The 26,441-nt window shown below is 42.8% G+C and overlaps 1 protein-coding gene across 1 annotated transcript in view; it reads right to left on the bottom strand.

The window, feature by feature from the left end:
* Positions 1-18,769: 18,769 nt before the first annotated feature.
* CNTNAP2 (contactin associated protein 2) overlaps positions 18,770-26,441 on the bottom strand; it is a 2,262,889-nt gene continuing 2,255,217 nt past the window's right edge. The window contains exon 24 of the mRNA XM_015447321.4: positions 18,770-24,458. Coding sequence (XP_015302807.3) covers positions 24,259-24,458 — 200 coding nt within the window. The 3' untranslated portion in view covers positions 18,770-24,258. The remainder of the gene's footprint in view (positions 24,459-26,441) is intronic.

Genomic DNA, 26,441 nt, shown 5'->3' with positions numbered 1-26,441 from the left:
GAGAAGAGAAGGCGTGTCTGAATGTCAAGAGGAGTTAGGCTGGGGATGGTCAGAGAGGAGATTCACTGTGGGATGGCCAAACTCCAGGGGACGGTCATCTTCCCAGTCCATCCCCTTTCCAGCTCCCCATCCATCCCGCTGAGAGCCACATGCATCACTCAGTAAAATCCCTGCATTCACCATCCTTCAAGTTCACGTGATCTGATTTTTCCTGGATACCGGACAAGGACCTGGGTACCAAGAGGGCAGAGTGTAAAAGGCTGTCTGACTTTCCACTGAACTGGTTAACACTCAACTGTCTGGGGATGGCAACTGCTAAGAGTATTCATTGTAACACTCCCCTAGATGCTACTGAAACGGGAGTGCTGGGAAGGGAAGAGCGTGGTGCTTTTAAATGATATGGAAGGCGGGGAAGGGAAGTGCTGGGTAGAGGAGGGCGTGGTCCCTGGCTAGGGCTCTATCCCCACAGACCTAGGTGAGGACAGGCACGTCTGTCTTTGTGCCCAAATGTTGCATTTTCCAAGACCACCCTGGCCTGCCATGCCCCCATCCTGTGCCTATAAAAACCCCTGAAACCCTAGTAGTCAGACACACAAGTGGCTGGACATTGTGAGGAACACATTGGTGGAAAAAGACACAAGTGGCTGGACGTTGAGAGGACATCGAGGGGAGCACTCTGGCGGAAGAGCACACCAACAGATGCCAGCACGCTGGCAGGCCATTAACCAGCAGAACGATGCAGAGTTTGGCTGGGGCAGCCAGAGGAGAGCCTGGGCCTGAGCTGCCCGTCTCCAGGGGAAAACCATCTCCCTTCTGGCTCCCCCATCTGCTGAGAGCTACTTTTGAAAGGAGCTGGGCACATTCCTCAGCCCCGGGCTCAAAACTCCCTGAGCCCAGTACAAACACCACCTGGAAAGTCTCCGATAAGGAGACAGCCGTTCAAGGTTACTGAAAGCGCGGGAGCCAAAAGAATTTCTTTGTTCCCCTGCAACTTTCGGGCTATAAAAAGCAAACACTCGCATTGTTCGGGGCCCTCTTGTATACTGTGGAATGGAGGGACCAAGTTCGAACTTGTAGTAAAGATCCTTGCCGCTTGGCTTTGACACTGGACTCTGGTGGTCTTCTTTGGGGAACAAACGGTCTGGGCATAACACTTTTGCACAATAAAACCTTGAACTCATTCTCCAAGCCCATGTGTGATCCAATTCTTCCAGTACGCCAAGGCAAGAAACCCCGGGATACAGAAATCCCTCTGTCCTTGTGATAAGGAAGGGAGTCTAAGTGATAAGGAGCAAACACAAGCCACCTGCAGATGGCTAAATTAAAAGCGTGCGCTGTAACACACGCCCACTGGGGCTTTAGGAGCTATAAACATTCATCCCTACACACCGCCGTGAGGTCGCAGCCCCACGACCTGCACTCCGTATGCTCCCCTAGAGGTTTGAGCACGGGGGCACTGAAGAAGTGAGCCACTCCCCGTCACATGCCCTGTGAGAGGGACAAGGGAACTTTTTCTGTTTCACTACTATGGGGACGGAGCCCAGAAGCACTCGTCCCGGCTTCTGCACCTGTCTGTGCGCGTTTCCCCCTCCTGCAAGGGGTTTGAACACATGGCGGCCAAGCAAACAGGCCACACCCTTGTTGCAAGTCCTGTGAGAGAGTCCAGGAACTCTTCCGTTTCACTCCTGCCTCAGGCCTCAGCCACCACGGTAAGTGGAACTCCATGCCTCCGCCTCGCCTGGCTGGGTGGAGCACCTAAGCTCAGGATTCTGCCTTGAGCTGTGGCTCTCCTCAGGGTGACAGGGTCCAGAGCAAAGCCTACGGAAGGAGCTGCTGAGGCCAGGTGGAGGGAAGGATGCTGAACTGGAGGAGGCCAGGAAATTATGAGACGGGTGAGTTGGTGTCATCTTCAGGTTGGCCTGCGTGGGTCACTGAGCCCAGAGGTTTCATGCTTGCCCCTTGAAATTCTAATTTTATCTTAGAGCGTGTGTTTTCCAAGGAAGGTCAGATGGACAGTGGAGCATGCCTGGGGCTTAGAGTCTCTGTTCCTGCACTGTCTGCCTCCCAGGGCCTCTCAAGGACTGTTCTTAGCTGCCTCCTGTGCCTGAGTCTGACTCGCTCCCCCTGCCCACCCGCCCCAGGATCCTGGCTGTCCTCAGCCCGAGTCCGCGACAGGATGTGTTATGGAGGGGTGATGTCTGTGTGTCTGTGTTTCACCCTCGCTCTCTGCCCCATCGGGGACTGAGTGCAGGCGTGGAAACAGTGGAGCCAGGTGCACTGGCTGTGGCATCTCCAGGTGAGGGTAGGTGATGGCCACCCCGTCCCCACGCTGGCTCTTCCTGGTGTGCTGACAGGAACCTGGTCGAGGGTTCTTGCTCATCCCCTTATCTAGGTGCCAAGTGCATGGGTGCAGAGGTTGCAGTCCCTTTGGTTCTCTTTCCGTGTGGGTTTGGGTGGCAGGCCCTGGGAAGGGGAGACCGACTCCCTTGTTTCTGTCAGCCACTTGTTCATTTTGGACTGGGTCCTGCAAACTCTACCCAGGCCTGGTTAGCATCAAGGAAGACTAATAGCTGGGGCTCCAACGGAGGAGCAAGCAGGGCTGTGGGAGATGGGAAGTTTGGAAAAGGTGAAGGGCAGAGCCTGCCTGGTCCCAGGCTGCAGGTGCTGGGGAAGTGAAGATACTGCACAGGTGGTCACAATGAGGAAAAGCCGTCAAGCAAAGGGCCAGGCAGGCTCAGAGAACACTGACAGAGTGCTCAGTGATTAGAGGGTTGCTTCTAAGGCTCTGCTGAAAGGATGAGAAGCGGGGGGCGTCCGGGGAGAATGGATCAGGTGAGAGGAGTTGACTGAGCGGATCCACAGTGAGGATCAGGACGTGGTGAGGACATCCCCTGCACCCTGAAGTTATGGCACCTGCAGAGGAGGGAGGGAGGCAGAGAGGGGACCTGGGGCTGGAGATGTCAGGCTGAGCATTCTGCATGGAACTTTGGTGGGACATTCTTTGGTGCCATCCAGTTTCCCTCCCTTTGTGCTGGCTGGTCACTGTGAAAGCTAAGCAAATTCCGTTTCCCAATGGAATTTGGGATGTACTCATGAAGTCTGTCCTAGAGGTGGTAAGAACAGGAAATACGATTACATTTTTTAAAGTGTGGATTAATTTATGAAGGACTTGAAACTGACCCAGTAGTTCCACAGACATTCATTTATTTATTTAACATAGAAATTGACCCTCTTGGTCTTAAAGCTTGAAACTTAGTATTTATCTGAGTTCCTTCCTTAGGAAAGGACCCCCAGGCCTCTGAAAAAGTATCAGAGAACTGAAACTCACCAGATCTTTGCATCCAGTGAGACTCCAGGCCTCTTATTCATCATGATTGCTTCTTTACTCCTCTGGAGTTCCTGTTTTCTCATACATTGTTACATTTCTTCCCTGCTATGGAAAAAACCTGTGGAAGAAGTTGCTGAGGCCAGGTGGAGGGAAGGATGCTGGGCTGGAGGAGGCCAGGAAATTATGTACGTTTTTACATTTCTTCCCTTCTATATAAACTACTAATTTTAGTGGTCAGAGAGATTGATCTCTCATTTTCTCAGCTGTAGCACCTGATTATTGTCTTCTTCCTTGGCAAGAATGATCATCTCAGCGATTGGCTTTCTGTGCAGGGAACAGCAGGACCTAGACTGAACCCTTGGTGTTTTGGTAACAGACTTAAGAGCGTAGGGTGCCAAAGTATGCCTGTGATACACCTGAGGTGTCAACCTCACCCCTTTTTAGAGTTGGTGGCATGGAGGACAGCTGGTTGGTTTCTCCAGGGGCCCGTCCCTCGGAGCTTCTGTGCGTGACTGTGTCTGCAGACGGCCAATGCAGCAATCCACGTGTGTCCGAGTCACTTTGTCGCGTGACCCAATGACTGCTATTTGCTCCTCCTCCTCCGTTGTCCCAGAAAATAGTTGTCTTCTTGAGAAGATTAAGTGACTATTTTCTCCCAACCCAATTACATAATGCAGCACAGACGTCAAGGCAAGTAACTTTGATTCAGAACGAGTTCAGCTATCTGCTTTGCTCTGTCTGCTGGTTTCATGTTTTCAAGATGATTCACATTAACTCATCTTTCTTTCCCATATGTCCGGACTTGTGTTTTACAACACCAGACGGGGATACTAATTAAACTTTAGAGTTCGCTCCAGCAGTGCTTAAACTGAGATTCGTAATGACAGGCCTGGCAGTAATCAATATATCTGCTGCACTTGTAATGATTTAACACGAATGCCATGGTTACTGCTTGGAATAAAAGCGAATGAGCTCTGTAAATTTAATTTAGAGGAGTTATAACTTGATCACTCAGAAATACATTATAGCAACTCCTTGTATTTTTCACAAAGCCCAGGGCGTGCTTCTAGCAAGATCTGTGATTTAACCAGGAACATTTAATTTACAATGAGGTTTATAATAGGTGACATCTGCGCCCTGGCCGAGCTTCAGAAAAGCCAGCAGAAGGCTGTGGACAACCATGCAGAAGTCAGAAGTAATAAACTAGATATATACAGCAATCTTAAATCTCATGTCAACACTAGTTAAAAAAATTATTGCACATTTAATGTATGTTATTCCATCCATGAATTAGAAGTCAAACTCTCTAGCAAAGTCATGTTCAGGCCAGTTCAGAGTAGCGATGGTTTCTCGGAAACTGCATTCAGGGGTAGTGAGGCATCATTTCCCTTCCACATCCTTGAAAAGGGTTTGGTGTGTGTTACTTTGCAGAATGGGAGGGAAAGCCTCTGACCTTGGTCCTTTAATTTGCTTCAGTTCTGTAATATGAGGAACATTATTGCATTGAAACGAACAGAAATGCTCTGCTGTCAAGCTCTCCTTTCACATTGTCTATGCCCATTTACTAATATTGATTGATTGATTGATTGACTGTATTAGCTGTTACATTTCCTACCATACATCCATGCCTCTACCCTTTGCATTCCTGATTTAGTTGTGCTACCTGCAACCAGCCTCTTGTATTCTGTCTTGTGCGCGCTCTCGCTCTCTCTCTCTCTCTCTCTCTCTCTCTCTCTCTCTCTCTCAGTTCCCCTAAGGGGCTAGGAGTCGAGTTGATGATACTCTTCAGAATATGGCATTTTATCAATAATCTATACAAGGTCTCTCGCTTTATTTTATTTATATCTCAACCCCACTCCCATTCCTTCTCCCTTCTAGATAATGACTATAATATTTTATTTTATATATAACATATTTCAGAACGATGTGTACATATGCATGTCATAAATTATTCAGGTATCTATAGTTCTATGTATGTTTTTAATTTTTAACAATTTATTTTATGACTTTTTGTTGCTTGGTTTATTCACTTTGTACTGTATTTTTAAGATAGAGGCTTTAATATTTCTGTGTATGTATCTATTACTTCTAATGGCTTCTGACCTCTGTATGATTTTGCATAGCACATGTCCAGCTTATTTTTACATAAACCTTGGGTGTCTACAACTCCCGGTTATCACTGACAATCCTATGTGTGTCCTCATACCTTTCCTCTTATGGACCTTTGCAGGAATTTCTCTGAGGAAGTACCCTAGGGTTGGGTTTCTGTTTATTAAAAAAGATTCTTTTAAAGCTATAATTTATGGAGCGCTTACAATGTCAGGCACTGTTCTAAACACTTTATAGGTATTGACTAATTTAATATTTACAATAACCTCATGTGGTAAGTTCCATTATTATCCCCATTTGACAGAAGAAATAAAGCCAAAAAAGATCAAGAAGCTAGTAAGTGGTAGTGCAGAGTTTGAAAAACTATGATGTTGGCTGGGTATGGTGGCTCACGCCTGTAACTCCATCACTTTGGGAGGCTGAGGCCAGTGGATCACCTGAGTTCAGGAGTTCGAGACCAGCCTAACCAATATGGTGAAACCCCATCTCTATTAAAAATACAAAAATTAGCTGGGCGTGGTGGCGGTTGCCTATAATCCCAGCTACTTGGGAGGCTGAGGCAGAAGGTGGCTTGAACCCGGGAGGTAGAGGTTGCAGTGAGCCGAGATTGCACCACTGCACTCCAGCCTGGGTGACAGAGCAAGAGTCTGTCTCAAAAAAAAAAAAAAAAAAAAAAGAAAAATACCATGATGCTGTACTTAGATTCAAATCACTGCTATACTCACCACCGAGGTGAGCAGCCTCAAACATGACTTTTACCCAGCAGTGGGTTCATTAAGTTGCAACATATGTATGCGTGTGTGTGTGTGTGTGTGTGTGTGTATGTGGGTGTGTTTATGTGTACATATGTGTCTCTATATAAAATTCTACTTAACACTGCCATATGAATTTCCTCAATGGTTATAAACCATTTACTTTCCCTCTCAGAGAGTAAAAGGGAGTTCATTATCCCCACATTCTCCACCAACGCTTATAGACTGTACAATAATTATTCAACTGTGCACATTTTGTATCTTTTGAGTTTCTTTCAGCTACATTTTTTAGTGTTTTATCTGATTCTTCTTTCCAACTGCTGTTTCTTGCTTTGTTGAATATTTTTTCTTCTGGGAGGATATTTTTACACTTGTTTAGACTTTTTCTTCTCTCCCCTAATGCCATTTCAAGTACTGGCTGCTCAGTGTGTTTCATTTCTAGCAGTTGCCTTTCCCAAATGCCTGGTGTTTCCTTTTCCCTCTGTGAGCTCAGTTTCCTCTGGAGGTGTTAGCCATGACCCCTCAGGAGGACAGGTGCAGTTCCTGGTGAGTTCAAGGCAGGAGGGAGACCTGCTGCAGAACAGGGATCCTGTAGATTGGAGTCTGGATGGACTTCCCTCACTCGTGCCCCTCAACCAAGCTGATTTTAATCAGCTCCTACACTACCCCCCCACCTTTTTGTTTTTTTGAGACAGGGTCTCACTCTGTCGCCCAGGTTGGAGTGCAGTGGCGCGATCTTTGCTCACTGCAACCTCCGCTTCCTGGGTTCAAGTGATTCTTGTGCCCCAGCCTCTAGAGTAGCAGAGTAGCTGGGATTACAGGAGCCCACATCATGCCCGACTAATTTTTTGTTTGTTTGTTTTTGGTGGAGACGGGGTTTCACCATGTTGTCCAGGCTGGTCTCAAACTCCTTATATCAAGTGATCCACCCACTGCAGGCTCCCAAAGTGCTGGGATTACAGACGTGAGCCACTGCGCCCAGCCTACACTGCCTTTTGGTTGGCCCTGGGGGTTGCTGAAGAACAGAGGAGCTGCACTTTTAACTAGAATTTTATTTTATTTTTTAACAAACACACACACACACACATATAATTATATATTAAGTTCTGGGGTACATGTGTAGAATGTGCAGGTTTGTTACATAGGTATACATGTGCCATGGTGGTTTGCTGCACCCATCAACCCGTCATCTACATTAGGTATTTCTCCTAATGCTATCCCTCCCCCAGACCCCAACCCTGACAGGCCCCAGTGTATGATTCCCCCCACCCCTGTGTCCATGTGTTCTCATTGTTTAACTCCCACTTATGAGTGAGAACATGTGGTGTTTGGTTTTCTGTTCCTGTGTTAGTTTGCTGAGAATGATGGTTTCCAGCTTCGACCATGTCCCTGCAAAGGACATGAACTCATCCTTTTTTATGCCTCCATAGCATTCCATGGTGTTTACATGCCACATTTTCTTTATCCAGTCTATCATTGATGGGCATTTGGGTTGGTTCTAAGTCTTTGCTATTGTGAACAGTGCTGCAGTAAACATACGTGTGCATGTGTCTTTATAGTAGAATGATTGATAATCCTTTGGGTATATACCTAGTAATGGGATTTCTGGGCCAAATGGTATTTCTAGTTCTAGATCCTTGAGGAATCACCACACTGTCTTCCACAATGGTTGAACTAATTTACACTCCCACCAACAGTGTAAAAGAGTTCCTGTTTTTCTACATCCTCTCCAGCATCTGTTGTTTCCTGACTTTTTAATGATCACCATTCTAACTGGCATGAGATGGTATCGCATTGTGGTTTTTATTTGCATTTCTCTAATGACCAGTGATGATGAGCTTTTTTTCATGTTTGTTGGCTGCATAAATGTCTTCTTCTGAGAAGTGTCTGTTCTTATCCTTTGCCCACTTTTTTATGGTGTTGTTTTTTTCTTGTACATTTAAGTTCTTTGTAGATTCTGGATATTAGCCCTTTGTCAGACAGACAGACTGCAAAAATTTTCTCCCATTCTGTAGGTTGCCTGTTCACTGTGATGGCAGTTTATTTTGCTGTGCAGAAACTCTTTAGTTTAATTAGATCCCATTTGTCTGTTTTGGCTTTTGTTGCCATTGCATTTGGTGTTTTAATTATGAAGTCTTTGCCCATGCCGATGTCCTAAATGGTATTGCCTAGGTTTTGTTCTAGGGTTTTTAAGGTTTTAGGTCTTACGTTTATGTCTTTAATCCATCTTAATTTTTGTATAAGGTATAAAGAAGGGATCCAGTTTCAGCTTCCTGCATATGGCTAGCCAGTTTTCCCCATACAAGTTATTAAATAGGGAAACCTTTCCCCAATGCTTGTTTTTGTCAGGTTTGTCAAAGATTAGATGGTTGGTGTTATTTCTGAGGCCTATGTTCTGTTCCATTGGTCTACATATCTGTTTTGGTACCAGTACCATACTGTTTTGGTTACGGTAGCCTTGTAGTATAGTTTGAAGTCAGGTAGCATGATGCCTTCTGCTTTGTTCTTTTTTTTTTTTTTTTTTTTTTTTTGAGATGGAGTCTTGCTCTTTCAGGTTGGAGTGCAGTGGTGCAATCTTGGCTCACTGCAACCTCCACCTTCTGGGTTCCAGTCATTCTCCCACTTCAGCCTCCCAAGTAGCTGGGATCACTTACAGGCGCACACCACCACACCTGGCTAATTTTTGTATTTTTAGTAGGGACGGGGTTGCACCATATTGGCCGGGTTGGTCTTGAACTCCTGACCTCGTGATCTGCCTGCCTTGGCCTCCCAAAGTGCTGGGATTACAGGCGTGAGCCACTGCACCCAGCCACTTTGTTCGTTTTGCTTAGGATTGTTTGGCTGTGTGGGCTCCTTTTGGTTCCACGTGAAATTTAAAGTAGTCTTTCTATGAAGAAAGTCAATGGTAACTTGATGGGGATAGCATTGAATCTATAAATTACTTTGGGCAGTATAGCCATTTTCACAATATTGATTCTTCCTATCCATGAGCATGAAATGTTTTTCCATTTGTTTGTGTTGTCTCTTATTTCCTTGAGCAGTGGTTTGTAGTTCTCCTTGAAGAGGTCCTTCACATCCCTTGTAAGTTGTATTCCTAGGTATTTTATTGTCTTTGTAGCAATTGTGAATGAGAGTTCACTCATGATTTGGCTCTCTGTTTGTCTGTTATTGGTGTATAGTAATGCTTGTGAGTTTTGCATATTGATTTTGTATCCTGAGACTTTGCTGAAGTTGCTTATCAGCTTAAGGAGATTTTGGGCCGAGATGATGGGGTTTTCTAAATATACAATCATGTCATCTGCAAACAGAGACAATTGGACTTCCTCTTTTCCTAATTGAATACCCTTTCTTTCTTTCTCTTGCCTGATTGCCCTAGCCAGAACTTCCAATACTGTGTTGAATAGGAGTGATGAGAGAGGGCATCCTTGATTTGTGCTAGTTTTCAAAGGGAATGCTTCCAGTTTTTGCCCATTCAGTATGATATTGGCTGTGGGTTTGTCGTAAATAGCTCTTATTATTTTGAGATACGTTTCATGAATACCTAGTTTATTGAGAGTTTTTAGCGTGAAGCGCTGTTGAATTTTGTCAAAGGCCTTTTCTGCAGCTATTGAGATAATCATATGGTTTTTATCATTGGTTCTGTTTATGTGATGGATTATGTCTATTGATTTACATATGTTGAACCAGCCTTGCATCCCAGGGATGAAGCAGACTTGATCGTGGCGGATAAGCTTTTTGATGTACTGCTGGATTCGGTTTGCCTGTATTTTATTGAGGATTTTTGCATTGATGTTCATCAGGGATATTGGCCTGAAATTTTCTCTCTTTTTGTTGTCTCTGCCAGGTTTTGGTATCAGGATGATGCTGGCCTCGTAAAATGAGTTAGGGAGGATTCCTTCTTTTCCTGTTTGAAATAGTTTCAGAAGGAAACTCTTTGTACTTCTGGTAGAATTCATCTGTGAATCCATTTCGTCTTGGACTTTTTTGGTTGGTAGGCTATTAATTACTTCCTTAATTTCAGAACTTGTTATGGGTCTATTCAGGAATTCAACTTCTTCCTGGTTTAGTCTTGGGAGGGTGTGTGTGTCCCGGAATTTATCCATTTCTTGTAGATTTTCTAGCTAATTTGCATAGAAGTGTTTATAGTATTCTCTGATGGTAGTTAGTATTCCTGTGGGATCGGTGGTGATATCCCCTTTATCATTGTTTATTGTGTTTATTTGATTCTTCTCTCTTTTATTCTTCTTTTTTTTTTTTTTTTTTTTTGAGACGGAGTCTTGCTCTGTCGCCCAGGCTGGAGTGCAGTGGTGCCATCTCGGCTCACTGCAAACTCCGCCTCCCGGTTTCATGCCATTCTCCTGCCTCAGCCTCCCGAGTGGCTGGGACTACAGGTGCCTGCCACCACGCCCGGCTAATTTTTTGTATTTTTAGTAGAGACGGGGTTTCACCGTGTTAGCCAGGATGGTCTTGATCTCCTGACCTTGTGATCTGCCCACCTCAGCCTCCCAAAGTGCTGGGATTACAGGTGTGAGCCACCGTGCCCGGCCTTTCTTTTCTTCTTTATTAGTCTGGCTAGTGGTCTATTTTACTGATCTTTTCAAAAAGCCAGCTCCTGGATTCATATGTTTTGAAGGGTTTTTTGTGTCTTTATCTCCTTCAGTTCTGCTCTGACCTTAGTTGTGTCTTCTGCTAGCTTTTGAATTTGTTTGCTCTTGCTTCTCTAGTTTTTTTTTTATTTTTTTATTTTTTATTTTTTGAGACAGAGTCTCGCTCTGTTGGCCAGGCTGGAGTGCAGTGGCACAATCTCAGCTCACTGCAACCTCAGCCTCGTAGGCTCACGTAATTCTCCTGCCTCAGACTCCTGAGTTGCTGGGATTACAGGTGTGTGCCACCATGCCCGGCTAATTTTTGTATTTTTAGTAGGGATGGGGTTTCACCATGTTGGCCAGGCTGGTCTTGAACTCGAGACCTCAGGTAATCCACCTGCTTTGGCCTGCCTAAGTGCTGCAATTACAGGTGTGAGCCACTGTGTCTGGCCTTCTCTAGTTCTTTTAATTGTGATGTTAGGGTGTCAATTTTAGATCTTTCCTGCTTTCTCTTGTGGCCATTTAGTGCTATAAATTTCCCTCTATACACTGCTTTAAATGTGTCCCAGAGATTCTGGTACATTGTGTCTTTGTTCTCATTGGTTTCAAAGAACATCTTTATTTCTGCCTTCATTTCGTTATTTACTCAGTAGTCATTCAGGAGCAGGTTGTTCAGTTACCATGTCATTGTGTAGTTTTGAGTAACTTTCTTAATCCTGAGTTCTCATTTGATTGCACTGTGGTCTGAGAGACTGTTTGTTATCAGTTCCATTCTTTTGCATTTGCTGAGGAGTGTTTTACTTCCAATTGTGTGGTCAATTTTAGAATAAGTGCGACGTGGTGCTGAGAAGAATGTATATTCTGTTTTGGAGTGGAGAGTTCTGTAGATGTCTATTAGGCCCGCTTGGTCCAGAGCTGGGTTCAAGTCCTGGATATCCTTATTAATTTTCTGTCTTGTTGATCTAATATTGACAGTGGGGTGTTAAAGTCTCCCAATATTATTGTGTGGGAGTTTAAGTATCTTTGTAGGTATCTAAAAACTTGCTTTATGAATCTGGGTGCTCCTGTATTGGGTGCATATATATGTAGGATAGTTAGCTCTTCTTGTTGCATTGATCCGTTTACCATTATGTAATGGCCTTGTCTCTTTTGATCTTTGTTGGTTTAAAGTCTGTTTTATCAGAGACTTGGATTGCAACTCCTGCTTTTTTGCTTTCCATGTGCTTGGTAAGTATTCATCTATCCCTTTATTTTGAGCCTATGTTTGTCTTTGCACGTGAGATGGGTCTCCTGAATACAGCATACTGATGGGTCTTTTTTTTTTTTTTTTTTTTTTTTTGAGACAGAGTCTCGCTCTGTCGCCCGGGCTGGAGTGCAGTGGCCGGATCTCAGCTCACTGCAAGCTCCGCCTCCCGGGTTCACGCCATTCTCCTGCCTCAGCCTCCCGAGTAGCTGGGACTACAGGCGCCCACCACCGCGCCTGGCTAATTTTTTGTATTTTTTAGTAGAGACGGGGTTTCACCGTGTTAACCAGGATGGTCTCGATCTCCTGACCTCGTGATCCGCCCGTCTCGGCCTCCCAAAGTGCTGGGATTTTTTTTTTTTTTTTTGAGATGGAGTCTTGCTCTGTCACCCAGGCTGGAGTGCAGTGGCATGATCTCGGCTCACTGCTAGCTCTGCCTCCCGGGTTTATGCCATTCTCCTGCCTCAGCCTCCTGAGTAGCTGGGACTACAGGCACCCGCCACCATACACAGCTAATTTTTTTTGTTTTTGTATTTTTCAGTAGAGATGGGGTTTCACCATGTTAGCCAGGATGGTCTCAATCTCCTGACCTCGTGATCTGCCCACCTTGACTTCCCAAAGTGCTGAGATTACAGACGTGAGCCACTGCGCCTGGCCCACACATGGGTCTTGACTCTTTATCCTATTTGCCAGTCTGTGTCTTTTAATTGGGGCATTTAGCCCATTTACATTTAAGGTTAATATTGTTATGTGTGAATTTGATCCTGTCATTATGATTCCAGCTGGTTATTTTGCCTGTTAGTTGATGCAGTTTCTTCATTGCATAGATGGTCTTTGCAATTCGAGACTCTGTCTCAAAAAAAAAAAAAAAAAAAAAAAAAAACTACAGAAGCAAGAGCAAACAAATTCAAAAGCTAGCAGAAGACATAACTAAGGTCAGAGCAGAACTGAAGGAGATAGAGACACGAAAAACGCTTCAAAACTGCTAGTACTGGTTGTTCGTTTCCATGTTTAGTGCTTCCTTCAGGAACTCTTGTAAGACAGGCCTGGTGGTGACAAAATCTGTCAGCATTTGCTTGTCTGTAAAGGATTTTATTTTTCCTTTGCTTACAAAGCTTAGTTTGGCTCGATATGAAATTCTGGGTTGAAAATTCTTATAAGAATGTTGAATATTGGCCCTCACTCACTTCTGGCCTGTAGGGTTTCTGCCAAGAGATCCGCTGTTAGTCTGGTGGTCTTCCCTTTGTGGGTAACCTGACCTTTTTCTCTGGCTGCCCTTAACATTTTTTCCTTCATTTCAACCTTGGTGAATCTGATGATATGAGTCTTGGGGTTGCTTTTCTCGAGGAGTATCTTTGTGGTGTTCTCTGTATTTCCTGAATTTGAATGTTGGCCTGCCTTACTAGGTTGGGGAAATTCTCCTGGATAATATCCTGAAGAGTGTTTTCCAACTTGGTTCCATTCTCCCTGTCACTTTCAGGTACACCAATCAAATGTAGATTTGGTGTTTTCACATAGTCCCGTATTTCTTGGAGGCTTTGTTCATTTCTTCTCACTTTTTTCTCTCGTCTTGTCTTCTCACGTTTTTTTATTGAGTTAATCTTCAATCTCTGATATTCTTTCTTTTACTTGATCGATTCGGCTATTGATGACTTGTGTATGCTTCACGAAATTCTTGTGTTGTGTTTTTCAGCTCTATCAGGTCATTTTTGTTCTTTCTAAACTGGTTGTTTTAGTTAGCAATTTGTCTAACCTTTTTTCAAGGTTCTTAGCTTCCTCACATTGGGTTAGAACATGCTCCTTTAGTTTGGAGGAGTTTGTTGTTGCCCACCTTCTGAAGCCTACTTCTGTCAATTCGTTAAACTCATTCTCCGTCCACTTTTGCTCCTTTGCTGGTGAGGAGTTGTGAACCTTTGGAGCAGAAGAGGCGTTCTCGTTTTTTGAATTTTCAGCCTTTTTGTGCTGGTTTCTTCCCATCTTCGAGGATTTATCTACCTTTGGTCTTTGATGTTGGTGACCTTCGATGGGGTCTCTTGAGTGGACATCCTTTTTGTTGATGTTGATACTATTCCTTTCTGTTTGTTAGTTTTTTTTCTAGCAGTCAGGCCCCTCTGCTGCAGGTCTGCTGGAGTTTGCTGGAGGTCCACTCCAAACCCTGTTTGCCTGGGTATCACCAGTGGAGGCTGCAGAACAGCAAAGATTGCTGCCTGTTCCTTCCTCTGGAAGCTTCGTCCCAGAGGGGCACCCGGCAAATGCCAGCCAGAGCTCTCCTGTATGCGGTGTCTGTCGGCCCCTACTGGGAGGTGTCTCCCAGTCAGGATACACGGGTGTCAGGGACCCACTTGAGGAGGCAGCCTGTCCCTTAGCAGAGCTCGAATGCTGTGCTGGGAGATCCACTACTCTCTTCAGAGCGGTCAGGCAGGGACATTTAAGTCTGCTGAAGCTGTGCCCACTGCTGCCCCTTCTCCCAGGTGCTCTGTTCCAGGGAGATGGGGGTTTTATCTGTAAGTCCCTGACTAGGGCTGCTGCCTTTTATTCAGAGATGCCCTGCCCAGAGAGAAGGAATTAGGCAGTCTGGCTGCAACAGCCTTGCTCAGCTGTAGTGGGCTCCGCCCAGTTTGAACTTTCTGCGGATTTGTTTACACTGTGAAGGTAAAACTGCCTACTTGAGCTTCAGCAGTGGCGGATGCCCCTCCCACCACCAAGCTCGAGCATCCCAGGTTGACCTTAGACCGATATGTTAGCAGCGAAAATTTCAAGCCAGTGGATTGTAGCTTGCTGGGTTCCATGGGGGTGGAACCTGTCGAGCCAGACTACTTGGTTCCTTGACTTCAGCCCCGTTTCCAGGGGAGTCAATGGTTCTCTCTTGCTGGTGTTCCAGGTGCCACTGGGGTATGAAAACCAAACCAAACCAAAACAAAACTGCAGCTAGTTTGGTCCCTGCCCAAACGATCACCCAGTTTTGTGCTTGAAACTCAGGGCGCTGGTGGCGTAGGCACCAGAGGGAATCTCCTGGTCTGCCAGTTGGCGAAGATCGTGGGAAAAGCATAGTATCTGGGCTGGAGTGCACCGTTCCTCCCAGTAGAGTCTCTCACGGCTTCCCTTGGCTGGGGGAGATCCCCTACCCCTTGTGCTTCCCAGGTTGGGGAGATCTCCTACCCCTTGTGCTTCCCAGGTTTGGTGACACCACACCCTACTCCCTCTGTTGGCTGCACCCACTGTCCAACCAGTTCCAATGAGATGAACCAGGTACCTCAGTTGGAAATGGAGAAATCACCCGTCTTCTGCTTTGATCTTGCTGGGAGCTGCAGACCGGAGCTCTTCCTATTCGGCCATCTTGCCAGCAAATCCTTTTAACTTATATTTTAAGTTCAGGGGTACATGTGCAGGTTTGTTACATCGATAAACTTGCGTCATGGAGGTTTGTTGTACAGATTATTTCATCACCCAGGTATTAAACCTAGTTCCCATTAGTTATTTTTCCTGATCCTCTCCCTCCTCCCACTCTCCACCCTCTAAAGGTAGCCAGTGTGTGGTGTTCCCCTCTGTGTGTCCATGTGTTCTCATCATTTAGCTCCTACTCATGAGTGAAGATATGTGGTATTTGGTTTTCTGTTCCTATTAACTGAAATTTTAACTGGAAGGGATGTGCCTGTCTTGTTTTCTAGTCAATTCCTGGAGTCTTAAATGGTGCCAGGCATGTAGAAGATATTCTGTAAATATTTATTAAGTGAATTCCATAGTCTTGATTCCCCTTTGAAATCCATATGGTAGGGTAATTATTGAAATAATCTCAGCCATTTTGGGAAGATATATGCATACTTATATATATATTTATATATAAAAAGGTCTGTATTTAATTTTTTTAACCTGCAACAAATCACACTAGGTGCTCTTTGGAGTGTTTCTTTCTTTTATTTATCCTAAATGTGCCCTCTTTCTGGCTTCAAAAGTTGCTTCTAGCCCTGAGGTCTTAGGGAGCAAGCTTGCACTTTCCCTCTTTACATCTTTCATGACTTAAAATGTTGCCCCTGTATCCCATTTTAGCCTTCCTAGACTTAAGAATTTTATCTTCCTCTTTTCAATTTGTGAATACAAAATAAGTTCATTTCTGAGTTTCATCTGCCAGGTTTTAATTTAAATCTTATAATTTTACATTTATATTTTTAAAAGAAATGACTTTCTCGTGTTAGGTCAGAGAACTTAAAAAGATAAGCTATTTGTTTCTTTCTTTTGGTGAAGACTTGGCATAGAGTTTAGTTCCTGTCCCTAGAGACTTATTTACTTACCATCTATCCAGAAGATGAAGTAAGATGAATTGAAAGATCATGAAAACATTATGAGAAAAGAAAACTTGCATTTTTTGTGGCAAAACTGCTTTGAGCTGTGGTCCTCTGTAGTATGTTGGGTGTGTTTGAACAAGAGGGGGTTGCTGGTAGAACAGTCTTCAGGTGCAGGGATTATTCAGCCCAGGTTTTACTGAATTCATGGTTTTCAAAGTGACCAAAAAAAGGTAAACACATGCTAATGGTTATCACATAATACTTTCTTTAAAGAGTTAGCTTTTGTACCTAAGTTCCTTTGGGAGGACATAAACCCCTTCTTGAAAAATAGCACAGTTATTTCCTCTTTTCTATACTTTATTGTCTGTTATACCATGTCATAACTAGTGTAAAACTAGACATATTTTCTTCAGTATAACTTCCTGCTTGAAACTCAGGGCCCTGGTGGCATAGGCACCAGAGACAAACTCCTCGTCTGCCAGTTGCGAAGACTGTGAGTTTCCTGTAACTTCCTCTCCTACCCTTCTCTGCTCCCCCACACCCATTAATGAAACAAATACAGTTGTCCCTCAGTATCCGTGGGGAATTGGTTCCAGGACTCCCTGTAGATACCAAAATCCATGGATGCTCAAGTCCCTTATATAAAATGGTACATATTTGCATATAACCTAGGCACATCCTCCCATATAATTTAAATAATCTCTAGATTACTTATAATACCTGATACAATGTAAATACTATGTATATAGTAGTTTTACAGAAGGTCCCTGATTTATGATGGTTTGGCTTATGGTTTCTTGATTTTATGATGATGTAAAAGTGATACATATTCAGTACACTTCTTGACTTAGGATGGGGCTATGACCTGGATAAGCCTAGGGTAAATAAAAAATATCTTAAGTGGAAAACTCACTTTTGCTTACAATATTTTCAATTTATGATGTGTTTATCAGCATGTAACCAATTCCATCATAAATTGAGAAGCACTTATACACTTTTAAAAATTTGTATATTTTTGCATTGTTAATTTCAATTTTTTTCACTGTTTTTGATCTGAGGCCAGTTGAATCTGTGCATGCAGAACCCATGGATATGAAGGACTTTTATTTGTACAAAATAAAGTTGCTATCCTCCTGGAACACCTGTATGTACACAGTTTATTGTTGGTAGCACAGAGAAAGGAAGTCAGCATATTGTGGCCAAAACCTTTTGTTGGAGATGTTAAACCCTCAACTTGCTGACTCATCTTTTTAAAATTTGTTAAGAACTTTTATGGTGCAGATTTTCTTTTCTCAAGGGACTTTATGACATTCTCTCTGTACCTGTTGGATCACATTCACGAAGCAGTCATGACCAATCTTTTTGGTACTTGATGCTTTCTGAACATACTGCAGTGCAGTTGCTATTGATTGGCCTTGGGAATTGCTGAAGAACAGAGGACTTGGGCTTTTAACTGGAATTCACATTTACTTGGTATACATTTAGATGCCTCACTGATAATTGATTAAAAGGAAATGGCTTCCCAATAGTCATGGTCATTGAAGACCAGTGTGGAGGCTAAAGCAACTTCATCTTGGATGTGAATCTGCTATGTTGAGTTCTGATTAGATCCAGTTCCTCCAGGAATGCCTCTAAGGTTTTTATTTTCTCTGTGGTTCCTTATGTAAAAGCACTTAAGACAACCATAAATCCCACCCTTAGGTCAAAACAACTCTGATGTTATCATACTTACTGTAAACCCTCTCCTTAAGCAATTGTCCTACACATCCCTTCTGAAGTCTGTAGACCCTTTCCCTGTGGTGGGTAAGTCCTGGGTCTAGGGAGTAGGAGGTGTGGGGGCGTAACAGTGCAGGCATTCACCATCTGTCTTGTGGGGTGCCTGAGACATGGCCTTTGTTTATAATTCCCTGTGAAACGTGTCTTCCTGAGAAACTGGATTCTCAGCCTCTTTCTTTGGCCTCTCAGCTTCCTTGGCTTTGGGGTGGTGGTGGTTTGCATAGAGCTGCTCACTGCAGAAAATTAGCGAGTATGAGTAATAACTTAGATCTAAAAAGCACACAGAGTGGCACTTCCGATGCATGCCGAGTCCTTGTTGTCTAGTTCCCTGGCTTGGATCCATGTGCCCACTATCCAGTGTTACTCCCTCATTCCAAATAAGCATCAGAATGTATTCTGGAGATAACTGAACTCAAACCACATTTTATCAAGATGTGTGTAAATTAACCTAAGTCAGTGTCCACTAAGCTACTCAAGAAAAACTCCTCTTTTTACAGGGAGGTATTTGTGGCAGACGGTTAACCATGGACATATCCAAATCAGAGCTGTCTTTCAGGAGTGACTATATCTCCACAGCTTGTGGAAAGATGATAGTCTCAGTAGGCTTATATTTCAGTGCTTGGAACTTACTTTTGCTGAAGGTTGAAAATTGCTGTTAAGAGAAACAAATGGTTCAAAACACGAAGAATCACTTTTAGGATAATTAAAACTATGTTGAAATTTTTATTTATCAATCTGGTTTCTAATATAATTTTAGTTAAATGAAAGACATTCACAAAGAATATTAGGCATACGTACATAATTTCCTTTTTTCATTCTAGTTTACATGCTGTTGCTTTTAGAGAGTGAAATTTTGTGTTATTTCATAGGGATGGAATCCTATTGGACTTTACAGAAATAATATTTAGCCCAGCTTTTCACAACGCTAACCTCTGCAGTCACCATGCTCACTGAGAAAATTTTAAAAACTTGACAAAATAAAACTTAGAATCAGTAAATCTAGAACTGTTTCTTTGCCTACTTGAGAGGAACTTCCATATTTTCACAGCCATCTCCAAAAGCAGCAGTTGCTGTAAATTAACTGAGACTTGGAAATGGTGCAGACTGTTTTGGTAGAACTGTTCTTATACCACAATTTTATCTGGAAAATAAACTTGTAAATGCGTGCTGTATATTAATACGTGTGTGCCCATATTTATTTTTATTATCTCCTGCCAGTCTTTGCTCAGTGAGAGATAACAAACCAACTTCTCAACGTGATTTCCCCATTTCATTGAATATGAGATTTATATACCACTTATGAAGAAAACTGCTGTGAAAGAAATGTACTTAAAGTTTCCAACATTACCATGCAGATACATGGAGAATAGGCACCGAGCCACTAGGCTACATGAACATGTCACGTTTGTATTTTGTGTTGGCCTATGTATAAGCCAGTCTAGCATATTGGGAAGGCATGTGTAAGAGTAGGTAAGGGAGCTATAAGTTACATTCAGGTGAGAATTTAGGGCTTTCTGCACAAAATATTCTAATTTCTCTGTCCTTTTGCTATGTTGCATCTCCCAGTGTTGACAGGTTAGTCTGCATGATTAATAATTGAGCAGTTGTAGAGCCATGCCAGTAAGTCTCCAATTCCTGAACGTGGCCACATTTGTCTTTTGATGTGACTTTCAACCACAAGCCACAAATCTTCCACTAGGCTCCGTTGACTTAAGCCTTCATATAAGGGTTTCAGGGTATTTTGCAGTCAAGAATCAATGGCACCTTGCAACTGTCTTATGAAGTAGGGAAAACAGCTCCATCTTAAATACGGGACAGAAGTTCGAGGACTTAACCAAGGTCACACAGGGAGGGTCACACCAAGGCAGGGAGAGAGAAAGGGGATGCTGTCAGCTAATTCTCAGGGTCCACTCTTATCAAATCATCATTTTAAAAAATGGGGCTGGCTCAGCACGGTGGCTCACACCTGTAATCCCAGCACTTTGCAAGGCCGAGGTGGGCGGATCACTTGAGGTCAGGAGTTTGAGACCACCCCGGCCAACATGGTGAAGCCCGGCCTCTACTAAAAATACAAAAATATTAGCCGGGTGTGATGGCGAGTGCCTGTAATCCCAGCTCTTGGGAGGCTGAGGCAGGAGAATCGCCTGAATGCGGGAGGAGGAGGTGGTTGCTGTGAGCCCAAGATGGCGCCAGTGCACTCCAGCCTGGGCGACGGAGTGTGACTCCGTCTCAAAAGAAAGAAAAGTTGAGGGGGAGGTGGGCAGGGGCCATTGATTCTTAGCTGAAGTCAGCGGCGGATATTGTTACTGTTTGTTTCTCACTGGTTTAGGATCAGGTGGTTCTATTGGGACTAGCAATTTAGGACCTATCTTTGACTGGCTCACTTGAATTAAGTTTAATAATTGCTGCCTTTTTTTGGGAAAATTGCTCAACAGAGTGGTGAAAAGAAAAGGGGGGGTTTCTTTTTTTTTTTCCTTTTTGTGGAGAACGGGGTCTCGCTGTATTACCCAGGCAGGTCTCGAACTCCTGGGCTCAAGCTATCCTCCCGCCTCTGCCTCCCTGAGAGCTGGGATTACAGGCGTGAGCCACCGCGCCCGGCCAAAAGGGGGGGTTTCAAATTCAGTGTTGTTTGGAGGCATGAAACATAAAGGGGCCATTAAAAAGTTTGCTGCGTAAGAGCAGGATATAGTGTGGCAAGGAGAGGAAGAGAGAAAAAAGTAGGATCGAAAAGAACAGATTGCATCATAGAAGGAAAGAAAAGCTTCTTGACGCGACCTGAACACTTGCATGTTCAAGTCCCATAGCTGTGTGCTTGTTCCTGAAGTGCTTCCAGTGGCTTCTGTCTGTGCCCAGCTCTCAGCCTGCATATATGGTGGCTGCTCAGCAGATGTTCAAAAGTAATATTAAGATAGACTCTTTGGCTCATGCCATTGCTTTTTCTTGTGCCTCTGAATTCCTGTTCTTGTTAGTAAAGGATGCTTGTTTGTCAAATGCAGGGCAGTAGGACATTTTCTAGTAAAGGCTGTCTAAATTCTTGTTTTCAGCTCTTTAATGAAAACTTCCACATAACAAGTCTCTTTGAGCAGTTGGTTGAAAGCCACAAGGGGAAATATATTTTTAAATATTAAGAAGGGCCAGAAAATAATTTAACAATAAAACAACTTTTTCAACCTCCTGGACCAGCTTTCTTGAACTCTAGGGAGTCTGCTATTTTGAGAGCTTAGAGTCGCACTAACCTTGCATTCATTCAAAGTCATCTCCTATCTTTCCAAAACATCGATATTTGCTTCATACACAGATGTTTCCTGCACAACCTTAAATCCGCCATTAACTTTCCCTGAAACTTTAGAACAGCCTATTTTGTTGTTGTTGTTGTCTATACATATTATTTAAAGAGGCTACTACCAATATACTTGTGCTTGCTTGATAATGTATTGGAATATAAGATGTCAAGATTGTGTGAGAAGTGAATGACAAAGCAGGATTAGGCACTGAGAGCTTGGGTGGGAATGTCATGGTTATCGAGGCTGCACTGTGTTAGGCTGTCCAGGGAGAGAGTTGGAAGAAAGAGTTAATTCCTTTTCTTCACATAAATATATTATTTACCACTTAAAATGTACTGGATATGGCCTTCATAAGCAGATGTAGGGATTTTTGTTAAACTCATAATCCCAAGAAGAGGTCAAGATTTCCAGCATTTATTTGGCACTTAATTACTTAATACTTTATCCACCTTTTGGTTTCCTGTCTGATGGCCATATTGTAACCCTCTTGAAGAGAGAGAGAGAGAGTATCCTATATGTCTTAATTGATGGTGATATGGGAGAACCACTGATCCCTGCAGTCATTCCAGTGTCCTAGGTTTGAAATTTTGGTGAGAGGATTGGATCTCATTTTTCACCTTTTGCGGGAGGAGAAAGGATGAGAACATTTTAGTAGCAGAAGCTGTTTTGGGTGACTTTAATCCCCTACTCATTTTGGGGAAAAAAGGAAAAGTGTTGACAATGCATAATGAACAGAGCTATCGTGGGAATTGCAAGAAATAATAAATTTCCATCGGGCGTTATTTGGTAAGTACAGGAGTAATACCTGTAAACCAGGTTTAAAAATCAGAAACACTTTTAAAATGTTATGTTTAAAATTTGCGTTCAACAATACATACAGTAACTCCTAATGGTAGTCATCTTGGCTAAATAAAACAGCCTTTGCTTTCAATATTTCATTTGTAAATGTTACATTGTTCTGATATTTAGTGATATTAAATGTTTTTCCACTTTAAATGTATTTTATAGAAGAATGATTAAAACCTTTTAAAATTAAGGGTGTCCATGACAGTGCCTGAGCTCAACCAGCAATGGTAAAAGGGCATCAGGATTCCCTTTTGTTCTGTTACCTTGACTTGCATGGGAATTAACTGGTCCAATGTGTCTTTTGGAATGTGCTGTGTACTGGTGTAATGTGCCACTAGCAACTCTAGGTAATGTTTTCCATTACCCAAGAAACTGACATGCCCCAATAAGTTAGGCATACTGAGAATCTTGAAAAAAAAAAATGCATTATTCTAACCAACTAGAATTTCCATTTTATTGAGCCGGGCCATCAGAACAATAGCATCTATACCTCTGAAACCTCCTCTTAACCTCTCCCAGGCAAAGAAGGAAAAAGTGATATTTAATTCCTCAGAATGGTGGGATCTCAAGATTTTTAAAAAAGTGCTTATTAAGTATAAGAGGCTTGAAATATAATGATCACAAATGGTAGTCTTTCTAGAAATAATTTTTGTATAATCTGTTTAAAAAATAAGATTATTTTTGGATGCATTGTCCCCATTTGTTTACATGAAGTGTATTATTTTTAAATATAATCAATGAGTTATTTGTTACACAACTGGGTCAAGGTTTCAGATTAAACTAAGAGGTGTGACTAACTACACTTGTCCATCGTCTGAGAAGCAACAGGTACCAGGTTTGTGAGGAACTTGAGGTTCAAATGTGTCCATCTCAGAAGATCCCTGAATCACAGCAGTGTGATTGCATGGAAAAACACGTGGAGTAGTTGATTTAAAATATGGCAGTGTTTTCCATATCATCCAGAGTAACAGCCGTAATAACTTTATTGTGTTGCATCCATTTATAGGACACGGTCTATTAGGATTTTATCACAGGGGTGGAAAAACTACCAGAGACTTAAAGCAAAATAAGAAGCGCAACCTAATTTATGCATTCACTAGAAATTATCCATACGTTCGCTACAACTTTAAAAGAAAAAGTGCAAACAAATCATAACATCTGGCTCTAATACCCCATTGAGGCGCTTATACATATATAAATCCAGTATGTTTCAGATAAAACAGGAAAAAATCTTTTGTAACAGCTGGTCACCATGGTATTGCAGCTGATAGTTACAGATATTGAATTGGTCTAAGACTACATATTAGAACAATATTAGCTTGTAGAATTCAATGAAAAACCAACAACCCCAATATAAACTGCCTTCTCTGGTTCTTTAATGCCTCTCTCCAGTTGTGCTGATTGTGTCGTTACACACCAGGTGCCATGCACTCTCTTGCTTCAACTGCTGTTACCAGTCAGGAACCCCAGATGCCAGAGAGCTGGCATAGATTGAACTCTGCTTGAAAACTGGCAAATAATAGGTTCTCTTTGCCCCTTTCTTTTCCAACTTATAGGACATCAAAGGAAATAGTATATGAACACGAACTAGTTACTACAACAGCCCATTAAGGTTGACTAGAAGCAAAAGGAAGAGAATGTTGGGGGCCATATGTAGGTGCATCAGCTTTTCTCAAGAAAAAATACCCATGTTCTAAGGGCTCTTAAAAATGTAGAAAACTTGCCCTGTTACCACGGGTCTTTAGAACACCTCTAAACACACACAAAATAAGACAGATATTACCTACAAACTTCAACCATTGCTTAAACTCTAAAAGCATTTTTTTGTATTATTTTGTTTTGATACAGAAGGGAAAACTCAGCTATAAAGAAATATTAAATTTTTTTTTTTTTTTTTGTCATCAGTCTCAAGAATATTCCATTGCTTGCCTCCCCCAACTTGTGCTGATATTTTAAGGATGTGCTCAAGAGTATGAAGCAGGGTGCTTTTGTCCCTTTCTCTCCTTCCTAGTAATTCCCTCCTCCCTATCCCATAGCCAAGTAACCACCCCTCAAATGAGCCATTCCTTTTTGCTTTCATCAATGGTCTCTGTGAAATTGGGGTCGTTGTTCATGATGGCGGCGTCTGCGCTCTCTGCCGACTCCGCCCCCTTGGCTTCATTGGTATGGTAGGTGCCCTTGTGGCGGAACATGTACCGGATCAGGAAGACCAGGGTGCAGAGGATAGTGAAAATCACCACAGCAATGACGCCTGGCGGAGAAAGGAGAAGCACGAGAGGTTAGACAGGGCTTGGGTGTCCCTCCAACACTGTCCCCACTTCACTACAGCTCCCTCAGACACAGCCCTCTCCCATATAAAACACAAACTCCAAAACAACAAAGATAACAAAAATGAAGTAAGATTTCTGTTTTTGTCCATGAAGGAGTAACAGGAAAATCAGGAGTAACTTCCCTTCCAGCCAAAAGTAACTGAAATACTGGACACAATCAATGAAATGACAGTCTTCAGACATTAGAAAACGGGCAGAATGGAACCATGATGTCTGAGAACAGAGAAACAAAAAGGAGGAGTCCTACAATTTTCCTCGTTTTCTGGCTGCCAGCAATTTTTGGACAGCAATGTAGGGAGGGGCAGCACAAGAAAGCACAGTGGTTTCCCTGAATGGAGAGGGGAGATAGAGCGCGTGCGAGAGCTGTGTATAGAAAGAACCCTAATAATCTGCACGGAAGTGTCTCTGAATTTGTGTCAGAATGACACTAACGTGTGCATGTACAGAATGAAAGTCATAGGCCAGGCAAAAACCAGAGGGCTCAGAGGGCTGGGAGACGTTTATGTTCCAACCAACCACACTGAAGAGACCTCATTGAATAATCAGAGCATTTAATACAGTTATAGAATGGTCATGCTGAAGATGTTTGCTAAAATAGGCCTAGAATAAAGACTACCCTAGATCTGTCCTGAAAAAGCTTTAAAGCACATCTAAATAACTTCAAGCTGCAGAGAAAAATAATTCAGAGAAAAAAAATGTAGGAAAATGTCACTTGACCAGAAGAAACATCAGTCAATTAGAAGGAGATTCAGAAATGACAAGAGCATGGAATGAGCAGACAAGGATAGTACAATAACTATTAGAAATGTGCACAGGGGTTTAAAGGAAAATATGATCAAAATGAGAGGAAAAAATGAAATAGTGGAACTTGTAGAGGTGAAACATACAGTGTCTGAAATGAAAAAAATACTGGATCAGGCCAGGTGTGGTGGCTCACGCCTGTAATCCCAGCACTTTGGGAGGCTGAGGCGGGTGGATTACTTGAGGTCAGGAGTTCAAGACCAGCCTGGCCAACATGGTGAAACCCGGTCTCTTATACTAAAAGTATAAAAATCAGCCAGGTGTGGTGGCAGCTCCTGTAATCCCAGCTACTCAGGAGGCTGAGGCTCGAGAATCGCTTGAATCTGGGAGGCGGAGGCTGCAGTGAGCCAAGATCGTGCCACTGCGCTCCAGCTTGTGTGACAGAGCGGGACTCTGTCTGAAAAGGAAAAAGAAAAAAATACTGGATGAAATAATACAGACTAGATAAAACAGAAGTAAATATAACTGATCTAAATACTCCAATTAAGAAGTAGAGACAGAGTGGATAAAAAAGATGCCTACTATATGATGTCTACAAGACATGAACTTTAAATACAGGTCAAAAGTAAAAGGGTAGGAAAAGATATGAAAACAATAATCATAAGTAAGCTGGAATAGCTACATTAATATGAGACAAAGGACAAGGTTGTTAGTAGAAATGAAGAACATTTCATAATGGCAAAAGGGTGAATTCATCAAGAAGACATAATGATTCCGAATGTGTATAAACCTAACCTAAGTACAAAATAAATGAAGCAAAAACTGGCGGAACTGGTAGGAGAATTAGACCAATTTGCAATTATAGTTGGAGATTTTAACACTGTTCTGTCAGTAACTGATAGAACAATTGAACAGAAAATCAGCAAAAATTTAAAAGACCCGAACAATACTATTAAACATTACCTAATGATATTAGACCAATCCTAAACATCTTTCTTAAAATACAGGAGGAGAAAACACTACTCAGTTCATTTTATGAGACCAGCATTATCCTGATACTAAAACCAGAAAAACATTACAAGAAAACTGTGGAGCAATATTCTTTTTTTTTGAAGACAGAGTTTCGTTCTTGTTGCCCAGGCTGGAGTGCAATGGCATGATCT

Source organism: Macaca fascicularis, chromosome 3 (genome assembly GCF_037993035.2).
Source record: "Macaca fascicularis isolate 582-1 chromosome 3, T2T-MFA8v1.1".
NCBI lineage: Eukaryota > Metazoa > Chordata > Mammalia > Primates > Cercopithecidae > Macaca > Macaca fascicularis.
The sequence above is the reverse complement of the archived record's forward strand: the minus strand, read 5'-3'. Positions and strand labels throughout refer to the sequence as shown.